The sequence below is a fragment of the Tyto alba genome, unplaced genomic scaffold, assembly GCF_018691265.1.
Source record: "Tyto alba isolate M040663 unplaced genomic scaffold, T.alba_DEE_v4.0 Super-Scaffold_1, whole genome shotgun sequence".
In the NCBI taxonomy this organism is placed as follows: Eukaryota; Metazoa; Chordata; class Aves; order Strigiformes; family Tytonidae; genus Tyto; species Tyto alba.
In genome coordinates, this window is record NW_024881261.1 from 24,078,515 (window position 1) to 24,104,784 (window position 26,270).

The window sequence follows — 26,270 nt, forward strand, 5'->3', positions numbered from 1 at the left end:
AATGGGTATCTTCCTAGCGCATCTCAGATCATACTGCAACATTTCTTCAAAGATCATTAAGATATGATTAACTGCTTCAGGGAAGATGTTATCTGATGAATGATGCTGCCTTGGATGTCAGAAATGATAGCAGAACCTCTCTTTGCTACTGTAATAGCAGGATCTATCTCTCCTAGATATGAACTGATTGTCTTCAGTCCCAGTGAAGTGGGCTGTAAAACCCTTACCTTCTGCCTTTAAACACTAAGGGCGATTTTCCTCCTGTTTCATCAGCCAGCAAAAGCAATCATCTCTTTAAGCAGCAGCAACTGACACCTATTTACTAGGTAATTGCTGCAGTTAAAGGGGATTAAGCACACTGAACTCTCTTTCGGTGATAAGGCAAAGCCACACTTCCACCTGCAGCACCTCCCAGACACACCTGAGAAGAGCTCCGGGAGGGGGGAGGCCAGCCCAGCTGCCCAATTCCGGGCACAAATGCTACCTGGAGCCCCTCGGGCCTGGCTGCTGCCAGTGTCCCCAGCGCAGTCAGAGCAGTAACTGTGCCAGGCCCGACACGCGGTCAGCGGCCACCAGGCCAGCGGTGGCCGAAGGGGCAGGAATGCAGAGGAGCAGTTTAGGCCCACCGACGGCCACGCTCCGGGCCCAGCCGGGCCCGGGGCTCCGCAGCCGGCAAGAGCAGCACAAGCTGCAGGCTCACCCAGGAGCCCGCTGGCCCTGGAGAGAGCAGCCTCAACAGTACAGCGTAGGAAATAAAAAAAAAAAAAAAAGCCAAAGCAGTAAAGGCCTGAGTGGAACAAAGCCTGCCCAAGGGAGCATAAATGAAATTATGGTAACAAGAGACAGTGCAGAAACGAAACAAGCTAAATCCAACTGACTTCTAACTTCTGCTAGGACAGCACGCTTACGCTGCTAGACCAGGCAAATCTGTACAGGTGAGTGGCTGATCTGTGCCTCCAGAGGCATCCCATCTAGGACTCAAAATACACTAGCTCACAAACATCAGAGCTGCCACCCAACCTGAGTTCAGCATGTTTACATCAGACAAACCTAATGGCAAGACAGCTTCTCCCACAACAAGGACAGTGGTGAGGAAAGCAAAGACCAAGAAAGGAAGTAACGGCATAGGCTTGCCAAGGGTTAGGCAACAGAACAAGTTAGGAACAGAAGCAATGTTTTCCAACTATCCCATGGTCTGTCAGGGAAATGCCTTAATGTTCATTTTATCGGGTTCTGTTGTCCCTTCTGTTTTTATTACACCAGTATTTTTTCATTTTATGTATGATACCACTTACCTTTTTTCCTTTTTAAACATATTTTTAAATCACATGATCTACTGACACACAAAAAAAAAGCTTTGTGGATTGATTCTTATCCCAGAAGTGCTAATTCCACATTGTCCCATGGTTTAAGAGAAAAATGTGACACTCAAAACTTCGCACTGTTTAAATGTTATTTTATTAAATATCTTCATTTCAAGGTTTCATTGTAACAAAGCTATGAAGGTTCTACCAACATTCAGACCAAACAAACAAACACTAGCTAACTTTAGTTATTTCTATATCATGCAAAAATTCTGCATCAAATGCCTTCCATTTCCTGTTTAAAATGTGATATTTATAATATATATTATATAGATGCTTATATTAGCCCCATAAGAGAACATTAAGAATGCTAAAGGTGTACAGCTGTGTTTGATAATGGCCATACCAAGCTAAGTTTCTCATTAACTTAAAAGGAAACAAAACAAACAAAAAAAACCAAAAGAGAGCTTGTCTCCAAGACTGTGCAAAACCAAAAAGCCCAACACTTCTGTTCTTTTAAAATTTTCTCCAGAAGATGCAGGTATTTAATACAGAGGGTTTTCTTTTTATTTATTAATAATCATCAGGTAAAGAGACAAGGAAGATCAGACCTAAAGAAGGCATGCATAATGTTTTGTATTTATCTTTTTCAAATGGCAAAATTGTAATCTTGTTTGCTCTCTCTTTGTGGCTTTAAAAAGAAAAATCTGAATACAATATCAAGACTTTTCAGTTTTCTACTTCACTCACTGGCTTAGTGCTGTCTTAAAAACGTTTTGAAATCATAAAATCTAGTGTTTGCCCCCCGTGGGTTCAATTCCCACATTCCTCCCTGGGGTAGTGGAGGGAGGAAGAAAAGGGTGTTTGCTCAGCCAAACCTGGGAAGTGTGGATGGCCTTTTCCTTCATCAGAGGTTAGCTGATCTAATCCTGGTGTGGGATAGCACCTCTCTAACAAAGGGAGCAGAGAGCTATCTGTTGCAAAGCAACAGCTCCACTTTGTGCAACAGCTTTTATTTTCTGCATTCTGTTAAATAAGGATTAAAATTCCAAATTGGCTTTCTTCTCTTCTGTAGTCTGTAAAAAGGTTACCTCACACTTAGCATGCTGTCAATGCAATCACTTTAACTCCCTCAAAAGATCTGAAAAATTATTAGGGGTAGGCAGAAATTCAGGTAAAAGCCCATCCCAATTTCTGCAAGTGATGCCTTCCCTTGGTCAAGACAAATCCCATCAGGTCCACCAGAAAGGCCATTTTCTTCTTTGGGCTAGGCTCCCTCCTTGGTAAGGTCAACGAAACACTTCCACATTCCCACCCAATGAATAAAGGAAATGGACTCCTTTTGCAGCAAAGAAAAGAAAGGAAGATGAAATGGCCCAAAGGACAAATATCAGATCACATGTGCTAATTCCCTTTCCCCTCTGCTTGATGAGGTATCCTCTAACACCCAGAGGCAACACAGGGAGGTGATCTGGAGTCCTTCAGCTACAGCTTTTGAGGTTCTGATCTGATAGTTTTCTGTGTTACAACATCACTGTAAAAAATAGAAAAATTACCCAAATAAACACTAGGAAACATGACACTTACAAACATCAGATGGGTTAGTGGTGGGGAGAAGCACCTGGCTGGGGCTGCTGGCTCCCACTGTTATTTTACTCGGAGACCAAACCAATCAAACAGGAGGCCAGGTAACCCCTTTAATTCTATGGGTGCATATATTTCAGTATAAAAAACACACGCTATTTATGCCTCATATAGGAGTGTATGTGCAAGTTTTCATGAAGAACATAACACTAAGTTTTTTGACTGCTTCCTAAGGAACACGTGTTCTGCAGCACTGTGGATCCCAACTATGCTACTAGAAAGGAAAAAAAAAATAGAAAATCCCATACATGTACTCTCTTCCTCTAAAATCTCTGCTCTTAACACAATGCTTTTTGTTTTGTTTTGTTAAATTAAATAAGCTGGCTTCAAACCTTCATGTTTGGCCAGGTAGTGGCTGTTTCTAAAACCAGTATCTCTGAAGAGCAAGTTTCTATTTAAGTTATATTCACTTAAACACATTTTTTTTAATCCCTACTTCCACCTTTAGTTTTAAAGTCAACAGCCCACTTTGATTTATTTTTTTTTTTTCTTTGGAAAAAAAAAAGTCTGTTTTGGGATCCAGCAGCCAAGCAACCAGCTTTCCATAGCGTTCTTGCTGTGCAGAAATCTAAGAAGAAGCAGGCTCAAGTCAGTCTGCCGGGCAACAGGAAGAGAAGCGCCTCCTCTCTCTCAAACCCCAGTCTTCACACTGGCTCCTCTGGGGTCTCCTTGCCACCTCTCACTGATTGAAGTCGCAGCACAGACTGAATGTGATGTGGTAACTTCCACCGTGGCTTTGCAGAGCACAGTTCAGCCATCCGCTGCTCAACCCGCCACCGTTTTTGCTCTCCCTCTCTCTTTCTCTCTCCTTCACTTTTGCTTTCCCCCTCACTTCATTTCTGAAAGATGTTCCAGCTGCTGCCATTTTCTTAGCCCTGGGGGAGGGGGCACGTTGGATAATCTGTCATTTATTTAGCATTATTCCTGGTTTTTATTATTTTATACAAACAACATTGTCTTTTTTTTTTTTTTTTTTTTTTTTTTTAGATTTAAAAACACCTTCGTACAGCAGAAACAGACACGATGGATCCATGGAAAACAACAGAAAGGCAGCGCCTGGAGCATCAGATGCATGCAGGGTTTCGTGCATTTGGCTGCTGCCTGTTTGTAATTTGTATTTATTTTTTTTAACGTCAAAACGGACATGACCGTTGCTGTCACTCAGGCACTCCAGAGCTGCTTGCTAGGAAGATATTGCCCTCCAGCTGAGTATCTCCACAAGTTGCTGCGGTCAGGAAAGGGTAGTGTCGACCCAGAAAGGAGAGGGGAGAACAGGATGAAAGATGGAAGAAAATAAAGCCAAACATTAGCTGTACACAATTAATAAAACATGGTTTTTACAGGCTAATTATTTGGTGCAAGCAGAAGCCCTTCCTAACACAACACAGGCTCATGAGGAGAGCCCTGAAGACAAGAGGCACACACTTTTCCACTTTTCCCTTCCAGGTATCTGCGTGTGCCCAAGAAAACTAATTCCTAAAATTAGTTACTTGCTCGACTGAAGCAGACCTGGGCCCACAATAATAGTGACATCCCAGAAGTTGAAGAAGTTTCCCAAGAGGTGATCAAAGGCTCTGGTCCTAAGGAACAGTTTCTGTCTCACTTCTCATTGGCTTTTGCCTTGAACTAAAAGATTTAAAGTTGGTGGGGTTTTTTTTGTTTTTTTGTTTTTTTTTTTTTTTTGTTGTTGGTTTTTTTTTTTTGTTGGTTGGTTGGTTGGTTTTTTGGTGTTCTGTTGTTTGTTTTGTTGGTTTTTTGTTTTGTTTTTTTTTTTTTAATCTTTAATAATTTTGTCTCTGAACGTTCTTAATATTTCAACAAATGTACGAGCTTTTCTGCAGTTCTGCAAAGTTGTAGCCCTGGCGACTGCTTTTAGCAAAGGCTCCTCCTGGCTAATTTTCTTGGGTCAAATTACTGGATTTATTTTGATGAGTTTTAAGTTTGGGGTTTCTTTCATGTTTGTCTAGCATTGTCCTGCCATGGAAGTGTAGTCAAAATCTTCTTTCTACCATTTTTTAGTTTGCAAATCTTTGTTGCAAACTCTCCGTTTTCTCCTTTCTCCTCTTTCCTTACACAGAAGTCCTCCGATTAACCTCAAACCTCCTTTATGGCTGCAATTTTTAAGATGACTTACCCAAAATTGAACCCTGCTTTCCAGGTGAGAACAAACCACTGATTTCTATATTTAAGCATTCGTAGTCACCTCATTCCTTCTTCAGCCTTACCCTCCATGGCACATGGGCCAACACTCTTCCAAACAGGTTGCCCACACTGACCCCACTCGTAATTGCACATGGTTGCACCTCTTTCAGACCCCAGAAATGCATGCAAATATTTCAACTTCAATTTAGTTTATAGTTTGTTTTTGTTTTTTTTTTTTAATATTGTTTTAACTAACATTTTGTCTTTTGGAAATGGCTTCTGCTCTGCAGTTTTCAGAAACATACTTTAGGTGGAGGTGCAATATTTCAGCAGCCAAGTCAAGGAAACACACCTCTTCTGTAGCAGCTAAGACTCTCCATTCCTAAGTTTCCTCAGAACTCCTAGACATAGCCACTGAGCTATACCAATCTTTTAATTTAATAATTTATTCTGCACCTTTTTGGACTAAATCCAGGAATAAGTCTCCCTCACTATCTCTGTGATGAAAACTGGTGCAAGTTAGTTACTTTTTATTTCCCTGCAAAGACATTATCCTTCTCACTGCCTTAATCCCTGGAAATTCAGCTGATTGTCCAGTTCTCTTGAAAGCTTCCCTGCTTCTGGTGCCCCCAACTGGCTTTTGCTTTTCAAATTCCATCTGTAACCTCTGCAATTTGCTTGTGACAATTCACATTCCTTTTCATTGCCTTCAGGAGGGTTGAATCTCTCACAATACATATGAATAAAAATTGTTCTTGGCTTAGTTCCAAATAATATACAAGACTAGGATGAAAGTTGTAACTATAACTTGAGTGGTTCATCCTCAGATGATCACATTTTTAAAAGTTTGTCTCTCAGGTGTAGATGTTTTCTGTGTTTGCTCTTAAATAGAAAATCATTAGTAAAAAGATCCTAAGATTAGGAAAGTTAGATTTTTGAAATGAATGTGACAAGTACTTCAGCATAAAATGAAAGGAGGCAGAAAGACTTTGTACATCTCACTGAAAGAAACCAGTAAGGCAATAAACAAGAATGCCTAAATGATGCAGAAGTAAATGGATCTGCTGTCCTTCAGGAGCAAGCAATTTCATGTCAAACTTTATAATCAAAGTTTCCTCCAATGCTGAACTTGTGGCAAGATAATTGGGGGATACTTTAATTACTCTGATATTATTATTTATTTAGACTCTTTTTTTCCCTTCTAAGTTTTCTCAACGTTGTACACTAAATAGCTTCTGCTATTCAGAAAATCGATAGTAAAATTTATACGAGTAAGTCTTTACCCTTATGGCATAAAAATTGTTCTGCACAGATTTTACAATATCCCTTCTAGAATATGACATTCTCATCAAAAAAGTTCTCTGAAATTAGCCCCATCATGTAAAGGCAGATCCCTGACAGCTGGGAAACAGCAAACCTGTGCACAGTATGAGATACTCTTCCTCCCTGCTCCAGTTTAACACTTTGTCCGACCACAGAGTTGAGCACCTGGGGGAAGCACTGCTGCTACAAGAGTAGCTATGCTCAGGGGCAACCATCTGGCACATGACTCCAGTTTGTCAGAAGTGGCAGATAATGCTACTGAGGCCAGAGAAGGTGGTGCATCACTTGCACACAAGTCCTTCTGAGTCTGGGCTTAGAGAAAGAAACACCAGCTGATCAGCAGAAGTTTTTAGCCTACTGACGACTAAAAATGATTCTCTCTCAGCCAGCTAAACAGCCTTGAGTACTGAACTCCCACGTACAGCAGCCTTAGCTCCTTCCCTGAGAGTTCGTACCCGGTTTTGATCCTCACTGGAGAGGTGCTGCAGGAGCTCCAGAGCAGTGGTAGTGGACATTCAGCCACTTGCCATCTCGGCGGTGCCAGACGCGGGTCTCTTCAGACTGCGTGGTGCGGGGCCGGCCTTGGCCATCGATGTACTGTGTCAGGCGGATGTATGCGATGCAGGCAGCATCTTCACCAATGACGTGGACATGGGGGTTCAGGATGGTGGTGTGTATTGGCTTGCTGTTCTTCGACAGTACTGGCAGAACATGCAAAACTATCAGCTTCATTTTACTACTAAGAAGGAACAGCCCCCCGCATCCTCCAACCTCTTTTGTATTCTACTCACCTTCCACTGGGTTCTGGGATACAATAAAAATTGCTCCTGCAATTTTCCAGGCAAAATCCAAGCAATTCTTTCCCCTATCACCTGTTCTTCTCCTTAGGAACTGTGCACTTATTGCCTAGAATCCCCTGGCCCCTCTGCTCCTACTTCTTCTTTAAAGCATACTCGTCACTTTTTCAGCATCAGCACTGCTGTTTCTTCAGTCATAGGAAAAGATCTTTTAATTACAGAATATTGTTGCAAAGGATTCAATCTGGTGATCTTTAAGCTAGGCCTGCATTAAATATGAACAAGCCTCAGAAAACTGTAAAAATCACTCCAGAACAGGCTTTTTGAGAGAGACGAAGTCTCTGCATAGAGCACTGGAATAGCCTATACTAAGGACCTTGATCTAACTCCCAAAATAAACCAAATTGAACAGCTCAGGATTTAAATTTCAAGTATCTCATCCTGTGGAGATATCCAAGAAGGGAGGCGAATCCACTAGTATAAATGACAGCATTTCTCCCAACTCTTTTTTCCTGCCCCAAGCTGACAAGGTGACCCTTGTATCCATGTGACAAGTTCACAAGGTGTTAGAGATCTGAAACTGTCCAGGGGAAACTCAAACCAAAGGCGTGTCTATCTTTATGTCTGACCATTCAGTATATCTTTCCCAAACATACATGTTGTTTCCATCAAAACAGGCTCATTTTTTCCATTTCCATATCAGTACAAAATCCGGTGCCTCAAACTTTTAAAGCTCCTGCAGTCCATGCTTACAAAATACTTGCACCAGGCAAACTGTATGCATACAGTGACGCGATCTGGGGGTTAGAATTGAAATTGCTGCTGAAAAGGGCTTTTGAGAGAAAGCATGCTGGCTCTTATTAATGCATCATAACCCATGCACGATCAAGTTATTGTTGGTTCTGATAACCAGTAAAAACAAGGGCAACTTTCCCCCCACAATGTGGCATGAAGTAAGATTAGAGAGAAAGCTGTTGGTGTTACCAAATCTACCCACTCACAGTTCTCAAAGTAAAACTTATGGAAGTCCATTCCTTCAACCAGGTTCCCCAGTGCTTCAGGTTCAAATGAGGTCAAGCCAGGATCACAGATTTTTCTGCAAAGGAAAGCACCACAGGCTTACAGTTTGCACTTGAGCCCAACGGCTATTTAACACAATGAAGCGCTGGTATGGCATCTGTCTCACACCCAGTGTCCACCTAACTATTTCCCTACTCCAAGAAGTAAATTGCTGGAGGACTCACTCCTGGTGCAACAACACGGAGTTGGTGCTAGTTGGGATTTCACATAAAACAAGCCTCTAGGTTTCTGGCTTTTCTTTTACTCTCTTTCCATCCATCTCATTGCCCTCCCCCCTACTTTTCCTACAAAGCCAGGACATTTTCCTTTTGTCACTCCTGCTGCTGTTTGGTACCTGACTTCTACCTGATGTTCATTTAGAGAGCTCTACCATATCTCCCACTCCCAATTGATGGAGATTAAAAAGCAGAAAACTTTTTACCATGCTAGACTGCATGACAACTCCTCATACCCCGGAGCCAGACCATCACTTGCACACAAACTGATAAACAACCTGCCAGAAAACACCTGTACTTACGTATAAGCCTCAAAGTCTCCATTGTTGATGGCTTCTATCAGCTGCTCTGTTATCTTAATGATCTCTTGCTTACGCACTGCAAACAAGAAGAAAGAGCAATTTAACTGCGCATAAGACTTCAGTGGGGATATGGGGCTAGTGGGTGCATCCTACAAGCAATTTGCGGAGCACCTTTAGTCTAGATCTCATAGGATGCTGCTCCCTGCATTCTGGAGATATGCAGTAATGACAGCCATCCACATGAGAGTAGAGGGGCAGTGGTATGAAAGGGGAATGGTGATCCCATAATGTAGGGAGAAATAAAATAAAGAGGTCATATTCAATTTGTTTCTTCTAGAAAGGTTTAAAGCACCAGAGGTATCTCCTAAATGACAGCCTGAGGCGCTTCTGGGAAGTCTGACCAATGAATTTCAGTGAACCTGCCAATGTGAAGCACTTGTCTGGCAGCTTAAGACGTGAAAACCCTTCAGCCACAGTAGTCATATACAAATGACCACCACACAGATCAAGCCAATTGGAAAAAATCTCCCAACAACTTGCCTATCACCATCACCAATACCTCGGTTATGATGAATGCTGCAAACAAGCAACTGGGGCATGTAGGGATGACTTCTGCAAGCTAGAAAGACAACTGCAGCAGGATGGATGGGTTGGATGAACAAACAGGTCCTAGCTACACACTAGTGCGCACTCTGTTCCTCAGACAGTTAGCTTCTGCCAATCCCTATGGCACAATTCTTTTCAGCTCTCTGACAGCACTGCTCTTAACCCAACCCAGCACACTGGACTTCAAGATGAATGAAGATGGGGGCTAGCTGTCTACTGTTATTTGGCCCCTCTCTGGCCAGCATCTCTGCACTCTCTTCTCTTGGTTTCCCACAGCTGATTGCCCAGGCCCCATCCCCTTTGAGGTGTCCCATCACTCATGCTGATCTCGAGAGTTAACACTCACAAAGTTTAGGTCAGCTCTGTTAAATAACAATTCTAGTTCAACAACTGTATGTGCACCATATGTACGCCTGAGCCTATATGCACACCCTTACATCTCTTCAAGCCTTCTCCACACTTTCCCTGTAGGCAGGATATCCTGCACATTATACAAGCATTTAGGAGGTGCTCCAGCATTATCTTCGATGTTACCAAATAATTTACAATTCCTACCACCAGAAGTGGAATTTATCTGCCCTTAGGCATCTAAAATGTAGGTGTCTGAAATAGATCCAGTCACCTGACTGTTCCTCCTTTAGGCCCTGAAAGAAATCGGCAATTCTGGAAGTCTCACCCGAGGCATCTCAGATGCCTCTCATTAAGGGGATGGTGTTTAAATCCAACCTACCATCTTTAGATGTCCAAGTCAGGGAAGGTGAATTCCACTCTAAATGCCAGAAGATGCTAGTCTGAACTGCCCTCCCCTGTAAACTTTCATCCACATGTGCATCTCATCCCAACATTGATAAGTGCAGCTGAAAAGCAACAAGATGATAATCTCACTGGCTATGAAAGATGTCTGCACCCACTCTGGAAAGCAATTAAGAGAATTATACTACTCAGCCAGCCACAGAAACATCTCAGACTGGGGACAACTGTCTCATAATAGTAAGGGAGCTGGTTTTGCCACTCTACTTGTATACACTTCCACATGTCGAAAGATGTATCCAGGCAATAGATCAAAATGACACAGTGGGCTATGTCTATCATGAAAAATGTCTTTACAAGCAAGCCATTTGGAATTGCTTCTGCATGAAGCAGGGATACTTCTTGGATTTCCCAGCGTGTGCAATGTCCGGAAGATGGAGTCCATGGGAAAGGCTCCATTTGGGATGAGTAAGGAAAACTGCAGATGACAGCCACCACGTGCTGACTCATCTCAAGGAGATCTGCACCCCCTTCCCAAATGTCACTACGCAGCAGCACAGACCCTGTCCTTCAACATTAGTCCATTCCATCAGACTGTGCTCGTCTTCTTGCTTTTACTACATGTCCCAAAGCTACAACCAGCACACGGGAGGTGAGCCATTTTTTCTGAAGGACAGAGAGCCTCCGGATGTCAGGGGGGAAGGCATTCACGCCTGCCGCTCCCGATGAATCCATGGGGCCTCCTACCATACACTGCACAGAGGCACAGAGGGGAGGCAAGCATGCACCAGCACGGATATACACGCGTGACTCACAGCTACTCTACTGCCTTTTTTGCGAAGCCCGAGAGGCAGCCCTGCTACCGCAGCCTGCCAGCGCCGCGGCAGCTTTTTTTAGCGCAGTTCGCTTTGACCGGCGGGGCAGCGTTTCCAGCCGAGCTCTCGGAGCCGCCCCGCCGCGGCGGCAGTGGGGCTCCGCCGCTCCGCCCGGCCCGGCCCGGCCCGGCCCCCGGGGCCGCCGCGGCTCCCTGCGGCCCCGGGGCGCGGTGGGCAGCAGCGGCGCCGGGAGCCGGCGGGGCCTGCGGGGCCGCCTGCGGCCCAGCCACCCGCCCGTACCAACTGCCATCGGCGGCCAGCTCGGAGGGGTGCTCCGTCCCTTCTGGGAGGGACAGGGCCGGTGAGGGCACGGAGGTGGAGAGAAGAAAGGGGGTCGGCTTTACATCTGTGGTAACTAGCATTAGTTGCACTACTCCACTACTGCTACCCAGCTGCTAACTTACACGGTGCGCAGTTAAGTACAAAGGGAACTACTGGAGTTAGCAAAGGCTCCGACCGAGCACGCTCTAACTCCAGTGTCTGCCCTGGGCTGTCCCAGGCAAGAAGCTTCTCTTCACAAGACTGTGTAGCTGCAAAACAAATGTAAGCATTAAAATAATAAACAAACAAAAACCAGAAAGCAAAATAAAAAACCAACAAAGAAGTACAAACACACACGGCCCCAACCCCGGTCAGCACACAGAGATAGCCACATCCCAGAAAGCTCGACCCGCTCTCCTGCCTCTGTCACATATCGGCCGGGCACTGCCCAGAGGTGGCCACCCAGGCACCGGTGCAGAAGACCCCTCAGAGCGCAGCAGGAATGGCACCAATGCTGCTGGAGGTAGTCTGAGGGTGACCTAAAACACTGGTCGGAGCAGTGACAGAGCAGCACGAGGGCAAGTACGAGATGTGAGCGAAAGGGAAATCAAGTAGGGCATCCAAATCACTGCAAATCTCAACTCAGAGGGGAGCAGCGTGGGAGAATGCTGCCCCACTTGGCAGAGAAGTGATTTGGCACTCCTCAGTGTACCAAGCAGGGCCTTGCTACGAGCAAGAGGAAGGAGTTAATAAGAAGGCAGTGATGGACAGTTGACAGCAAAAAGGACTTCAGAAGAGATCATTTCCCTTCCGTTCTGGCTGGGCAAAACACTTTGCATTGTACCGCATGAGCCAGCAGTTTGACATCCCTAGAGCTACTTCAAAAATAAGTAACAGAGTGACTGCTGCATCTGAGATACTGGTGCTGTGTGCAGGAAACCAGGGAAGGAAGACAGGAGGAGATGGAAGAGGGCATGACTGTTTCTTCCTTCCCAGACTGACCTGAACAGAATCATACTCTAGACGTTCCCAACTCACATTAAGAATCCCTCCATTATAGCTTTAAATAGTCAGGCAGCTAGTCCAGTATGTCTGTGTAGGGGAAAGATTTGGAATCCCACCTAGATTTTCTCCAACACACTAGCTGTTCTCACCCTTTTTCAGAGTTTTTCAGCCACAGGATCCTCTACAGAGGCAGGAGAGATCAGGCAGATGGTACCATAACCAGCAGACTAACCATGGCACCAGCTGACTGAGCTAGCAAGACAGACACGCAAGATAAAACGCACAACAGAGAAATGCCCCTCAGAGCCAACATTATCCAAGGATTTTCACTCAGAGCACCTGACAGTGGATTCAGAAATGCTATGGGGACTTCCAACAGCCACAGTATCCCTTCCAAAGCATCCCTGAAGCAGTCTGTAAAAACTGGTTTTTGTTCCTTTTGTACTTCCCAAGCACCATCCATGTCTGAGGTGCTCAGAAGTTCTTGACAAGCAAGACTGAATTCAGCCTTGTGCATCCCCTCCATAAGCAGGCCTGCACCACTGACACCATTTACCACAAGGAAAACTAAGAGATGCAGTGGCTTGTCCAAGGAGACCCCAAAAGACAGTGGTCTCTGCAGAGAGCTCCATGTCTCACTCAGATGAAAGCAAGGGAATGAAATTAGATAGGATGAGGTTCTGTTTGTTTATTTTTTCAAAAAGGGAAGGAAAAGTTTGGAAATTTTCAGTGTGCAAAGGAGGGTATTTTGCAGGAAGGGAGATGATTTCTTTTTATTCTGGAGTACTGGAAATGAAAAAAATCAACGTTCTGGAAGGAAGTTGAGGAAAGGAAAGATTTTGGGGGAAGGAAAAACGGGGAAGGTGGAGGGAGGGGTGGGAAAAAGATGCCGTGAAGCACTGCACCCCTGGACTTACTGGCTGAGAAACAGAGAGAAAGCTGGGACTGCATGGACTCAGTCTGTGTTTTGCTCTCACTGTGCCTCCGTCCTTCAAGCACTGAGCTGCCGTCCCCGGTGGAGAGAGGGGGAGCTAGCATGGCAGGGAATTAAAACACAAACACAAACAAAACACGCAAGTTCAGTAAATAAAAAAAGAGAAAGGAAAGAGGAGAACATTAAAGAAACCACAATGCTGGGCACAAAACATGCAGGAGTATCCTCCAGGGCAAAGCCAAGTAGACAGCTCTACAACATGGATCTGCTGTGCAATTTAGAATGACATGGGGGCGGGGGTTGGGGGGAACAGGCGCTGCCTTTAGTCCCACCACAGTGGAAGCAACACATCCCTGAGGCAACTGTCACTGATGGATCAAGACGATGTCTGTCACACGAGAGAACAGATCTGCGTAACCTGTTGTCTGTTGAAAATAAGAAGTTGGCAGAGGAATTGCACAAGCACTTCCCTTTTCCCAGAGTCATGGCTATGCAGATTGTTGAGAACTCCAACGCCCCCAAACCTTTTGGTCTATTTAGTTTTGCTTGAGTGCTTGCTTAGCTTAAAACATGGCGGGCAGGAGTTGAAAAGGAACACTGGTGAACACTGCTACACTTAAAACTGAAGCACTAAAATTACCAGAGCTGGCCATAGCACAAACCATTACTGTGCAAGCTCCTTCCCTCCCAACCACTGTTCAAATGCTCCCTTCTATTAAAATTGTAACAAAATTTTCTAATCTCTGCCAAAAAAAATACCTCAGTTTTGATCTGCAGCAATGTAGCCCCAATATAATTCTTCAGCAATTTAATCCTGGCCAGCTGCCCTCTTTCCCCCCCCACCTTCTGTTCCAGTCCCAGCCTTTCTCTCACAGCATTTGTATTCCTGACTTACAGGACCTGTTGGCTCAACTGGCTCAAGCCTGGGACTTTTGAACAAAAGCTGCCAAAGGACACAAAGTTCTGGACAAATATATGTTCTGGAAAAATATCCAGCAGAAATTAGGTAAGTCAATTTCATTACCACACTACCAAAACCATCCAAGTTCCCTTCCCTCAAAGCTAGGTTCTTAAACCACACAAATTACTCCTTGGCAAAAAGGTAGGAACTAGAATACTGTCCTGGAATGAGGTCGGGTCTTATCTGAAACAATCTGTATTGCAGAGACCATTCACTCGCTGTCATGCGTTTCTGCTACCTGTGACTCCTCAGAAGAGGAGCCAGCAGTCTGTGATAAGCCACAGGAAAAGCACCAAGAACTAGCCCAGCTGACAGAGGTGACATTGCTGCTCCACCACAGGGTCAGCATTGATTTTTACCTGGATATGTAACTCAGATCAACTACAGAGAGAATAAGAATACCTCTGCCTCAAAATGCAAACTATTAACACATTTGTCTCAGAACACATCTGCATTCACCTATCCTGGACCTGCTCATTCAGGAAAACATCTGCTCATCCTTCTTTAGGGAGGTCAGGAAAAGGACAGCTACTCAAACAACATGAGCAGATATGGGACTCTGAGCTCCTTGACCTAAAGAGTTTTACAAGAACAGAATATTTATGATATGGTCACTGAAAGGTGTGAAATCTCTTCTCAGCTTTTCCCTCTACTGATATCTCAGTCAAGGACATGAAAAATAACTTCCATTCAGAGATGACAGGCTGAGAATGATCTTCATCTTAGAAACAAAAATAGACCCAAAGAGAAAAAAATAAAGAGGGAAGTGTTTGCATGTCACTAAAGAGATTCCCAGAAAGGGGTGAGAAAGGAGACTGAGCAGTAACATTGAGGTTTCAACTCCCTGTAACCTACGGGGAAGCACAAAAACACAACCAGACTGCAAACCTCAAGGGACTGGTAGGGATTTTCCATGCCTAGAAATGGACTGGAGATGAACAGATTATGGTATTTGCAAGAAAAGAATTCCAACTCAGACAAAAACAAATTATCTCTGGGCGAACATTGTTTATATACTACAGAGGCCAAGTCAGCTGGTTCCCCAACGCATGGTCCCACTGTGACAGGAATGACAGCATCATGGTGAATTTATGAACTGAATCAGAGAAATCTGGGAAGCTAGTTCAAGGCAATGATTGGACCTCCAGGATCCCCTGCCTGCACTTAACTGCATTAGAAATTACAGGCAATACACCTACCTTTTAGATCCTCATCTTCAGTTGTGGTGTTACAGCTCTCTGTGGAACCCTGCACGGCAGAACAGAGCATTACCAGGCATCAGCAGTTGGGAGCATAAATAGATAGTTTGATTTGTTTGTGAAGAAAGATGGGAAAAAGCGCAAAAACACTAGCAGGGATGGCAGGGATAGGATGATACAAGGAAGACTTGGATGGAAGCAGGCCACATATTAAGCAAAAGTTAGCATCTCTGCTCAGCTTTTGCATGTTCAAGCCATCCACCCAGAAGTTTTACAAGGACAGAAGTTACCAAACTCTGTCAAATGAGATCAAACAGGAGTTGCTTCTGTTTGGAAGAAGAATATCCACAAAAATCTAAAGAAGGGCTCCTAGGCTTTCTCAGAGGAACAGGTCTCCATTTCCAGAAGAAGAAGAAAAAAAAAAAAAAGTACGTAAGTGCCTGTATCTTCTCTTCCATCCCGCATATGAAAGAGTGGTGATTAAGCACCGCAGTAGGAAAGAGATTATAATATTTGAACAGTTGTCCCTACTCAGCCTCTTCTGGAGATCCACAGCTATACAATACAACCCTCCCAGTCTACTGCCAACAGTATTCAGGAGCATGCTACAAACCAGACGTTGGAAAGGTAGAAACTCAAGTAAGACACACGAAGACAAGAACGAGAAGAGAGAAGCGGAGGTTTCTCTGGCAACACTCCCATCCCTTACCTTTATGCCATCTGTAGCATTATGGACAACAGTTGTTTGAGGCTCCTAGGAAAGGATGGAAGAATCATTAAACTCCAGTTCCAAAGCATTCTCTCATTTCTTTTCACTCCCCAGCAAGTGGAGAAAAGGTGACTGACATAGAAAAAATAAATCAAACCACAAACTCCAAACAGCACACGTGTGCTTGCGTGCGTGCGCACACACTTCCTGCACAGAAGGTTTCCTGAAGAGAGAGGCTGCACTAAAAGCTACAGTCACAAGGAGACAAAGCCCCCAGCTTCCCTGCAATTGCCCCTAATTCCCAATTTGCCTCCAGTGAACCAGGCTGGCACAAACACCAGATGGCAAGGGAGCAGCCAGTCTGCACCCTCTGCAGCCATTCATGAAGTAATAAGCCCTCAGCAGTGTCCTCACTGGAAATGCTTCAGAGGAGGGAGAGGGGGAAGAAAGGATAATACTGTGCTGGGGCCTTTGTCTCCCAGTTTTTTGGAAAGTTTGCTAGGTGTTTTACCCTAAAAAAGGGACATTCATAATTTCCATAATAAAAAGGGATAAGCCAGACCACCTCAATGCCTCTCAGAGAGGAGTTGCTAAGGGAACTGGGCTGTGAAAAAAGGCACATTTTTCTAAAGGTTTCTAAAATGAGATCCAATTTCAATAACAACAATAATTAATAATTTAGAAAGGCTCCCTCAGAATCAAAACCATCATGAACAAAGCCAGTGAAGGGAAAGCAGAAAATTATGAAGTGTCCCAAGAACCCTTCGTCCCACAACAAAAAAATCAAATTCCTCCTGCCTCCCCCCTGCCAAAAAAAATGCCCAAACCAACTCTCCAGAGACATAAACCAAAGAGCAGCTACCAGGCCTATGGGTGCTAACTAGCTGCTGCACTCATCCCTTCATTACTGGGACAAGACTTCAGGCTCCTGCACCATCTCCTCCCACTGCTGTCACTCTCGCAGGGAGGCTGAGCAAGGGCACCAGGGACTGTGACGGTGCGGTGACGGACACTCACCCATCCCCCTCTGTCACCCACTGCACTGCTGCCTGGTCTTCCAAGCATACTGAGGCACACCACACTGAACTGTGCTGTTCAACATACTAGGCACAGGGCACCCTATGAAGCCCACTGCACGCAGCCCGAACAGTAAATGCTAGCCCAGCAAGTCAGTGAGCTACAGCAGATCAACCACCAACCGAGCAGGCCAAATGGGCTATCAAAGGATTCCTCTAAAAACCCTTTGCCTGCCCTTTCGTCTGTGGGGTCCTGAAGTTCATCTTCCATTTCCTGGGTGTTGGAGAGTGGATGGAGCTTGCCACTCTCTTTTTCCCAACAAGTCTCCCAAAAGCCAGCAGGAACAGTTGAACGGGACACACAGAACTATACAGGGATGGCACACAGGGAAGTCCAGGCAAGCTGCTATCCCCACATCCAACCACAGCTCTGCTCAGCACCCCCACCCCAAAGCCTGTGAGGCTGTGATCAGGCCCCACAGCAGCACAGGGACACAAACAGAACGAAGCCAAAACACAAGCTGAAACAGAGCAGCACAAGCAGCACTCGGAATGGGGGGGAAGGAGAGAAGGGGAGAGGACAGAATCAAAATTAAATCAAACAGGAAAAAAACAGCGGTTGGGGAAGATACCATGGACGTCTGCACTGGGGGTGTTTCTTTTGCAGTGCTTACTATACTGGTTTTGTTGTTGCTCTGTGGCTGAGACAGAAAAACATGGTTTTAGTTCCCCTGCCGGGCAGCAGAGGCAGTAAGAAAATGACAGTATTGCTTCAACCCCAACCATCTCCTCAGACCCTCCCCTTCCCACAGGCTCAATCACCAAGAAGTGGGAGGAAGGAGTGCTGCCCGTGTCGCTGGACATCATCCTTCCCTGAGGCAACAGATGTTTTAAGGGATGTACCAAAACCCAAATGTGCATGGACTGCTACAGCTATAAGGAAGAAAAACAGAAGGGAAGGGCAGCAGCCAAAAGAATGGGGAGAATCCTGCAATGAGCACCAACAAAAGTGTTTGGTGAAGAAGAATGAGAGATGGGAGAGGTCACAGGAGAAAGAGACACACAATAGTCACAGTGCAGTCTCAAACAGGGGACAAATGGGAGTCATGTCTGAGGAGTCCCAAAGTGTGCAGGAACAGTCCTAGGTATGTGATGATGATGAGAGTCCCAGGGAATCTACTGATGCAAGAAAAAGTGTGGTCAGCCCTAGAAAAGGTAGAGAAATGGAGAGGTATGGTGATGTTGTGTCCCTGCTGTGACCTGAACAGAGACTTCAGAATCAAAATATGGAAGGTGAGGGGGGTGGGACACAAGGAAAAGGCCATGTAGTTCCCCAAGTAGCAAGTCCTATGCAAGGTACCCAGTAGTTTTTTATCTTTCCCTTCTTCAGTCTCTCTTGTAGCTGTGGTAGAAAAATAAAATCTCCATTTCCTGCATTCACACAGCACAACAGTGAGGCAGTCACCATGTTGCTGCAAAGAAACATCCTGTTGAGTCACATACATTAGTTACGACAGGAATGAGCAAAGTCTGTGTTTGTAGGAAGCCAAACCTATGTCCACTAGTATATAGTTCCTAGCCCACAAATCCAGTCAGTTCTTGGAGAATCAGGCCCAAAGTTACACTGCCATGTAACCCCCACACCAGGCACACAGCTCTCTTCCGGCCAGACACCCGCAACAGTGTCAAAATCAGAACTGCAAGAGCCTTACTCAAACTCTTTGGTTTACAGATCAGGGATACTAGATGGGACCTCACAGGAGCATGACCTCATTGCAGCAGCTCTCCATCCCACCACTCATGGGGAGTGCAAACTCATACTGCAAAACATCAGGCCCTCATCACCCAGTAATCGCCACAAAGAATGCAGAAGTCAAATGCTGAGCTGGACAACATCTGCCAAAGGTTTAATTATGTCAACCAGAGACAGATCCTATGAGGTTGAGGCTTCACACACGCCTACTAATACTTAAGGTTTTCTTCACAAGCAGCATGCCTTGGCTTAGCTATCTCTTTTGGAGAGGGAGAGAGAAGAAACAGAAGAGGAAGATGGGGCAGCTAGAGAGGGGAGGAAATAGAAGAGAGAGGCAGGAATTAATTCTTTAAAAATCCATTGGAAAAAAAAGAGCATATGACACACTCATCCCCAAAGCTAAGAAAGGAGTAACACTTGACAAATTACTGTTTACTGCCTCTTCCTATACATCCCCACATTTTCCTAAGATTTTGGCCTTCCAGTAGCTTTGCTTCCTGCATGTATTCAGCCCGATGGCAGAAGAGATGACAGGCTGCTGTGGATGTAAGAGAGGAGCAGATCAACCTGAAAAAATTAGTCCCAAGCTATTTTGTGTCATAAACACAACCAAACTTCTGGCAACACCTGTGTCCACCCCTCCTCACACCACTGACGTTCCCACACTTCTTCAGAAACAGTGATCCTAATGCAGAGATGTATCTTCCAAACCTCTTCCAATGAGAAGAACAGCCCATTTTTCTTCCACTGGGATAAGAAGGTAAAGTTATCCTGAAAGAAGCTGTACAAAAATACTTCTGATTTTTGGAAGGCTTTATAACTGAGGCCAAATGGGGGAAAAAAAAAACCAAACCAAACCAAAACCAAAATCAAAGAACAAACCATCCAGGAAGCCACTGTTCTGAAAAAAAAAGTTGACAGCAGCTTGTTAGGTGTGGGATGTCACCTTACCAAGTGCAAACCCACGCACCCTCAAAGCGCACTGCCTGCCCGCCAGTCTGCACTGAACACCCAGTTCAGCCAGTGAGCTGAAGACAACCAAGTATCACGTTTGCTAGTCCAGAATCCCATAGCATTTTATTCCACGACAGAGTCCCAAGGAAATAAGACGCAGGAGACTTAGCCTAAGCATTTTTCACAGCTCCTTCTCAGATGGGGGTATCTGACATACTGAGCTTCCCGCACACACTCATGTCTTGTGGCCACCTAAGCAACTGCCCTTCCCTGGAAGAGACTGCCCTGCCCTTCCCAAAGCCCCTGGTGGCACAGCCAACTCTTACCCCTCCTTCCCCTCCTACTGCCAGCCAACATCACAGTCACTGGGCAGGCTACAATCCTTGGTAATTCACATCAGTACAGCTCAAGTTAAGAAAGGCCAATTCACCTAAAAAGGTGTCAGGCCCTTCTTAAAAATCTATGTAACACAATTAGTTTTGGCACAGCAGTTGGCAGCGCTTCCTGAGCTAGACACGAGACAGACAGGCACAAACAACACAGAGGGTGCAAGAGAAAGAAAACAGACCAGTGATCATATCGCTAGGGATGCACATTTCCAGCCAACTAAAAGAAAATAAGTACCAACACACGGGCTGTCTCTGGTTAGTTAGCCACCTTCACTGCTTCCATGTTTTCTGAGGCTGACACACAGTTTACATATCCCAGCTGCTTTAAAACAACATGCAGAGGGAATTTAAGTATTGCTGGCATTGGGTAGAAAAGAAGGGCATGAAAGGCACCATGAACTCCTGCTCTGGAGTTTCATAAAGGCAGGGCTGGTGAAAAGTCAGTCCTTCACATCAGGTTTTCCAAGCAGTACTTTGGGATTACTTTTTTGTGTTTACCTAGTTTTAAACTGTCACTGAAGGAGGAAAGGGAGAAGTATTTTCCAGATAGTAATGTAGAAACAAATTATTCTGCTTTCTCAATACTGTGATATTCCCATTCCTACCTGCAATATGGGAGAAATATTTTCTGTTCTTTTTATGTGTAAAGGACATCAATGCAGTAACTAGTTTTGGTACTTTAATTACTGTTCATATCTCAGCATCAGAGGCAAAGGCATCATCTAATGGGCTGCGTATGACTCCTTACAATATGGTACTGGCCAATTTTCTCTTTGCTCCCTTGAGAGTGGATTTGACTACTTTTCTGACAAATTCTATGGATGTCAAACACCTGGATGAATGAAAAAAGGAAATGGACAGGACAGGGGAAGCAGTTACTGGGTATCTGGTCATGCTGGGATACATAAACGAGATCAGGACAAAAGGAAGTGTTGGATTATAAAGGCTCTGACAAACCTTTTCAGTAAGTATGCTAAAAAAAGAAGTGACCGGCAGCTCTGAGCTGCCCAGCGGTGCTGTGCCCACACATTTCATCTGAACAGAGGAGCCCCATCAGTCTCTGCCACATTTGGAGCGACTCCCAGTTTGTTCTACACTGCAGGGCTCCCACCAAGGATGACGGCACCAACACCAGGCAAAGCACCTGCTCCTCTTTTTGGCACCTCTGCAACAGAATGACAAAGCCCCATGTCCAGGCAAGGCACGCACCTGCTCTGCTGAGCCCAGGAGAACCACTGACTTTTTTCATTTCACACTCAGAGCAGGCAAGGTCAAACTGCATTGCCAGCAGTTGATTTTCTGCACAAAATGGGAACTGTACAACTGGCCGGAGGCCAGACAATCACAGGGCCCTTTTAGTGAGGACATGGACCTTTCAGTGCACGATGATCCCCCCGCCACCACCCCCCTGCACAGACATGCTATGTAGGGTGATGAGCACAAGCCGAGCGTGCATGGCATGAGAATGGCGGACGCACGAATCGCAGGCAGCTTACGGGAGGTGCTCACCATCAAATGCACACTGGAGCTCGACTTCCTTTTCTGGACACACCATTGAGAGAGGGAAAGAGAAGGGAAGAGAGGAGTTGAGAAGAAAAGCACAGAAACTATTCACACATTAGTGTGCCAGCAAGGGCCCCCCTGCCAATAATGCTCCCCAAGGGGCAGGTATAAGCAGCAGCAGAAGTGCACAGACACGTGAGAAGGTGCAGAGAGAAGTCACCATTAAACAACATGACTACACACCAGGGGAAAGGGCAGGGTTGAAGACCCCCATCCACTCAAACACTGAGGTCAGAACATAGGTGCCCCACACACTGATATAAGGAGAGGAGAAGAGAGAGAAATATATATGCACAAGATGTGGCATTCAAGGGGGTGCCTCTATGTGCTCTTCCACCTCAGAAAACTGTGCAGCTTCCCCAGCCACACTGAAGAGGTAGGCAGAAAACCCCCGTGTGTTCACATCTGGAGGAAGCAGAGGTGTGTTTGCAACTAGAATCAAAGGGCAGTGGAGGAGGGCACAACAGGATGGGCATCCTCAAGGGCTAAAGAAAGAAGGGGGAACTTCTGTGCATAGCATGGGGAGGAGAAAGGCTCCCTTACATAGAAATTGGGGCTGACTGGAGATGCAAGGTGCACCCATGCTCAAACGCAGAGGAAAGGCTAGACAGACAAAGAGGCACTCAAACAGTCAGAACACCTTGCACACTCAGGTACTAGGAGGAATAAAAACAGGGAGCGATGTTCAAACACTACCCAACTTTTTGGACTCTACTCTTGTTCAAAGGCATCTTCAGTGATCTTCAAAGACACCTTCACAGCAAACTTCACTTTCCAGTAAGCCAGACTCAGCATACATTCCTCTGCTCTTTCACTACACTCCTAGTGCCGTTCTGTCCAAGTTGAGACTGGAAGGTCTGTCAGCATTACAATGCTACCCCTTCCCCCCACTATCTCCACATACATTTTCCATCCGCCCTTCTCCTTTGGTACTATTTATGCTATTTCTCTGCTGCTTACTACAGAGTCTAAGCTCACAGAGTAGTGCAGGACAGCAAGTCTCTGCCAAAAACCACAATGGCACGGGCTCAGCTATGTAGCTCTGGACTCCTTGCACACTACCACAGCCCACCTCTGGAGCAGCCCTTTGAACTCAGTACAAGCCATGGAATTGTACCTCCCCATTTCACACACTTACTGAGTCTTCAGCTGTCACCTTGAATATTGCTTTTGTCCCTGCTATCCTCACATCAGAGCTCAAGCACACACACAGATTGGCATGTCTTTGAGAGCAGAATTGCCCATGTTCACCTCATACCCAGAACCACATTCCTAATCACACCACACAATACAGAATCACACAGCCACTGCACAAACATATTCAAACTAGCAAAGCTTCTGCCTCATCTAATCTTTAATTCCAGCACAGACTCAGAACACTGATCTGTTCAGCATTTGGCTCAAGAATCTTCCACTTCATGGAGGCACACCATAGGGCTTGCCATTACTTGGTTTACAAACTTGTGATTCCTCTCATCTTCTTTTGGGACAATTTAGCTTCTCCACAAACTTTTCCTCAAGCTAGATCTAAAATAGGATGTACTACCAGTGCATGAATACAATGCTTAGACCATCACCAACCCAGAGAAATACTTATATCCAGTCACAATAGGGAATTATTAACTGGGAGAAGTGGAAATTCACACCAGTGGAGAAACTGCTCCAAAACTTCAGTTTTAATTTTTGATGTATCCTGTAAGTTGCAGCAGACAAACAGAGGCTATATGGATACTGCAGGGAAACTTATCTCTAAAGACAGTCTCATTTGAAGTTCATACAGATTTCCAATGACTTACAGAAACAAGAATAAGGGCAAAAAATGTTAAGAGACAAGCAAAAGCTTCAATATGTGAGAGTCAACCAAGCCATATAGAAAACAATCATCCTCCTATATTAGAGGCACAAGTAACACTGACAGAGGAGGAAACAGAACCCTCTGCAGATTGGAATTTAATTAGAGTACAATCTAAATTTAAAACTGCTTTGGTCTATGAACATGGCATGATGTAGTGTAGAAATACCAGAAGGCACATTTATTACTGGCTACTATAATAACAGGTAGAAGAAAAGCTAGGTAGGCAGTATAAAAAGGGTGGGGAGTGAGGTCTGTGTTAAGACCAGAGCATGAAAGTACTGTTACAACTCAGGACAGGTTGGATAATGCCAACATGAGGTACTGGCAGTAAGTGCTACAGCTTCAAAACTTATTAAGTCAAAACATACACAAGGAAATTACTAAAACCAGATTGGTCTCCCAATCCCCTTTGTAACAGCTGCATCAGACTCATAATCACCTTCCCAAGGTGACTAGCTGAGTGAGCAAAAGTTTTTGTTCTTCTTGTAATGTGACTGCAACTTAGCAAAGTAAATAAGGTAACAGAGGTTTAGTTAGAGAGTTCTCTTTCCTTTCCATAACACAGCTACATCTCTAAGCATTTCTAGGCAGTGCAGAGACGTCCCAGGGAATGCAAAAAATTGTTAAAGGCAGACAGATAGCCCACGGTAAAGTACCTCACTGATCACTTTAAGGATTTCATTACATCTGAGCAACAAAACATTCTCCCAAAACAGCGTAGACAATGTTTTCCTCTCAAACCCAGAGATAAATGTTAAAGTTGTATTTCTGTATTTGTGTGAAATTCAGGTATTCATCTCAAAAGAGAAGCAGATTCTCTACAGTGAAACTTAAGGAAGACTCTTGCTTTAAGTAACAATAAACACAAGTCAGCAGGTGACAGAAGACAACTTGAAAAATCACTGTCCCTTCAGCATAGCAGCCATACTAGAAATGGCAAGTGTAAATCATTCTGAGCACCTGTAGAAAACACAACACGTACTAGAAGATGTTATAGGAAGTAGAGTGATTCCAGACAAGGTCCCATTCACAGTTCTGGGCACTTGGATATCTTTTCACATTTCTATCTTTTACATGCAGTTCTCCCCTAGTTTGATACTGACGGTATATTTATGTTAAAATATGATGTTTGCTGCAACTCACATACAGGAATGTGAGTATAGTCATTTCAGGACTTACGGTAGGAAAAAAAAAAAAAGAGTTGAACTCAAAGCAAATCTGTGAGAGGCAGCCTGAACTAGCAGATTTGAGGGCCTATTTCTACTTCTGCTCTAGTCCTTTTATGTGATGCTGAGCAAATCATTTCATCTTTGTCAATCCATCTTCTCTCTTGCCCTTTGTCAGCTTGTCTATTTGAATTGTAAGCTAAGAGGCAGGGATTTTCTGCTTAGGCATTGCTACAGTGCTAAGCACACTGGACCCTTGATCTCAGTTGGAGTTTCTGGGCATTACAACAATGCAGTGAAAAAAGTGAATGCATCAAAGGTGCGTAGAACGTGTTACTGTATGTCAGCACTTAACCAGATCTGAAGCACTCCCCAAGCACCTTGCATAAAACAGTTCAGCATAAAACTGTGCTGTTCAGATGAACTTGGATTCTCCTCATTTAGCTTCACCCTAACAATCTTTATAAACAATATAGCTTTAAGGCCATAAAAAGTCCAGATACAGAAATCAGAGCATTAACTCCTATTGGTCGCTGCATGGTTGTTACTTGACCCTTGCAGATTTTCCAAGGATTCTCTGTTGGTTCACCTTGCTACTGTGTCTTCTCTAAGGCACATTTCACAAACTGCTTTCTCAGCAGCCATGCTAGCATACAGAGCACCCTGCCTTCCCCACATACTACTTACTGTGCAAAGGGCATGGAAAGCTGGTACCCACCAGGCATAAAATATACACTTACCACAGTATTCCTTACAAACAGCAGAATGGATGGTATTTGGTGCCTCTTTACAGTTACATAAGATGGAGGGCAGGTTTTACAACATTAACCTTGTCACACCAAAAATCTGGATTTTCACTCTTCCAGCTGAGTTCTCCTTTCAGCTATGCTATTCAGCTTTTAATGGGAAAGAAAACAGTATGCATGCAGCAGAGAGACAAGGTAGAAAATAAACAAATTTTGCAGAGCACTGCAAGTGAATGCTGTCAAGATCTCCTGCGTCCCACAGCATTCTCCACAAGTTACTCTTTACTGGGCCTGAAAAGCATTACTGATATAATTTTGTATCCCCTAATCACAAACAGAAGTGCTCAGGGCAAAAAAAAAAAAAAAGAAAGAAGAAGAAACTGACAGAGAGCTTAGAGAAGAAAAAATTTTAAAATACTAACATACTGAACTACAAATAGCACTTTATGCATTAACAAATTCTGATTATAAAGATGGATCTGACAGGCCCTGCTAAAACTGGAAACACACGCATCCTCTCACACCAGTAGAATGGAAAATTCACCTTTGTGAAAAAGGAAACAGGACTGAAGTGCTGAAGTGCTGTCCCGAGACAAAAAAATCAGCAGTAGGAATGTGACACTAACTACAGGGGACCCAGACCCTGACAAGGTCAGAGAAAGGACATTCAGCATAAAGTATCCTTAATCTTCACCCAGGTGTCTGCCCCAGACCATTCTTT

General features: G+C 44.6%; 1 protein-coding gene across 15 annotated transcripts in view; it reads right to left on the reverse strand.

Moving 5' to 3' along the window:
- Window positions 1–3,893: 3,893 nt before the first annotated feature.
- The window catches only part of CAMK2G (calcium/calmodulin dependent protein kinase II gamma), a 120,011-nt gene continuing 97,634 nt past the window's right edge, over window positions 3,894–26,270 (reverse strand). For 4 of the 15 annotated variants that reach the window (XM_042792636.1, XM_032982204.2, XM_032982198.2 and 1 more), the window contains 10 exons: window positions 21,729–21,761; window positions 17,756–17,824; window positions 16,108–16,152; window positions 15,399–15,447; window positions 13,222–13,335; window positions 11,443–11,568; window positions 8,808–8,883; window positions 8,212–8,306; window positions 6,869–7,114; window positions 3,894–4,173 (listed from right to left, as the gene is read on the reverse strand). In XM_042792636.1, the coding sequence (XP_042648570.1) occupies window positions 6,882–7,114; window positions 8,212–8,306; window positions 8,808–8,883; window positions 11,443–11,568; window positions 13,222–13,335; window positions 15,399–15,447; window positions 16,108–16,152; window positions 17,756–17,824; window positions 21,729–21,761 (840 nt within the window). In that variant the 3' untranslated portion in view covers window positions 3,894–4,173; window positions 6,869–6,881. The remainder of the gene's footprint in view (window positions 4,174–6,868; window positions 7,115–8,211; window positions 8,307–8,807; window positions 8,884–11,442; window positions 11,569–13,221; window positions 13,336–15,398; window positions 15,448–16,107; window positions 16,153–17,755; window positions 17,825–21,728; window positions 21,762–26,270) is intronic. The other 11 variants (XM_042792647.1, XM_042792650.1, XM_042792656.1 and 8 more) reach the window with 11 other exon arrangements.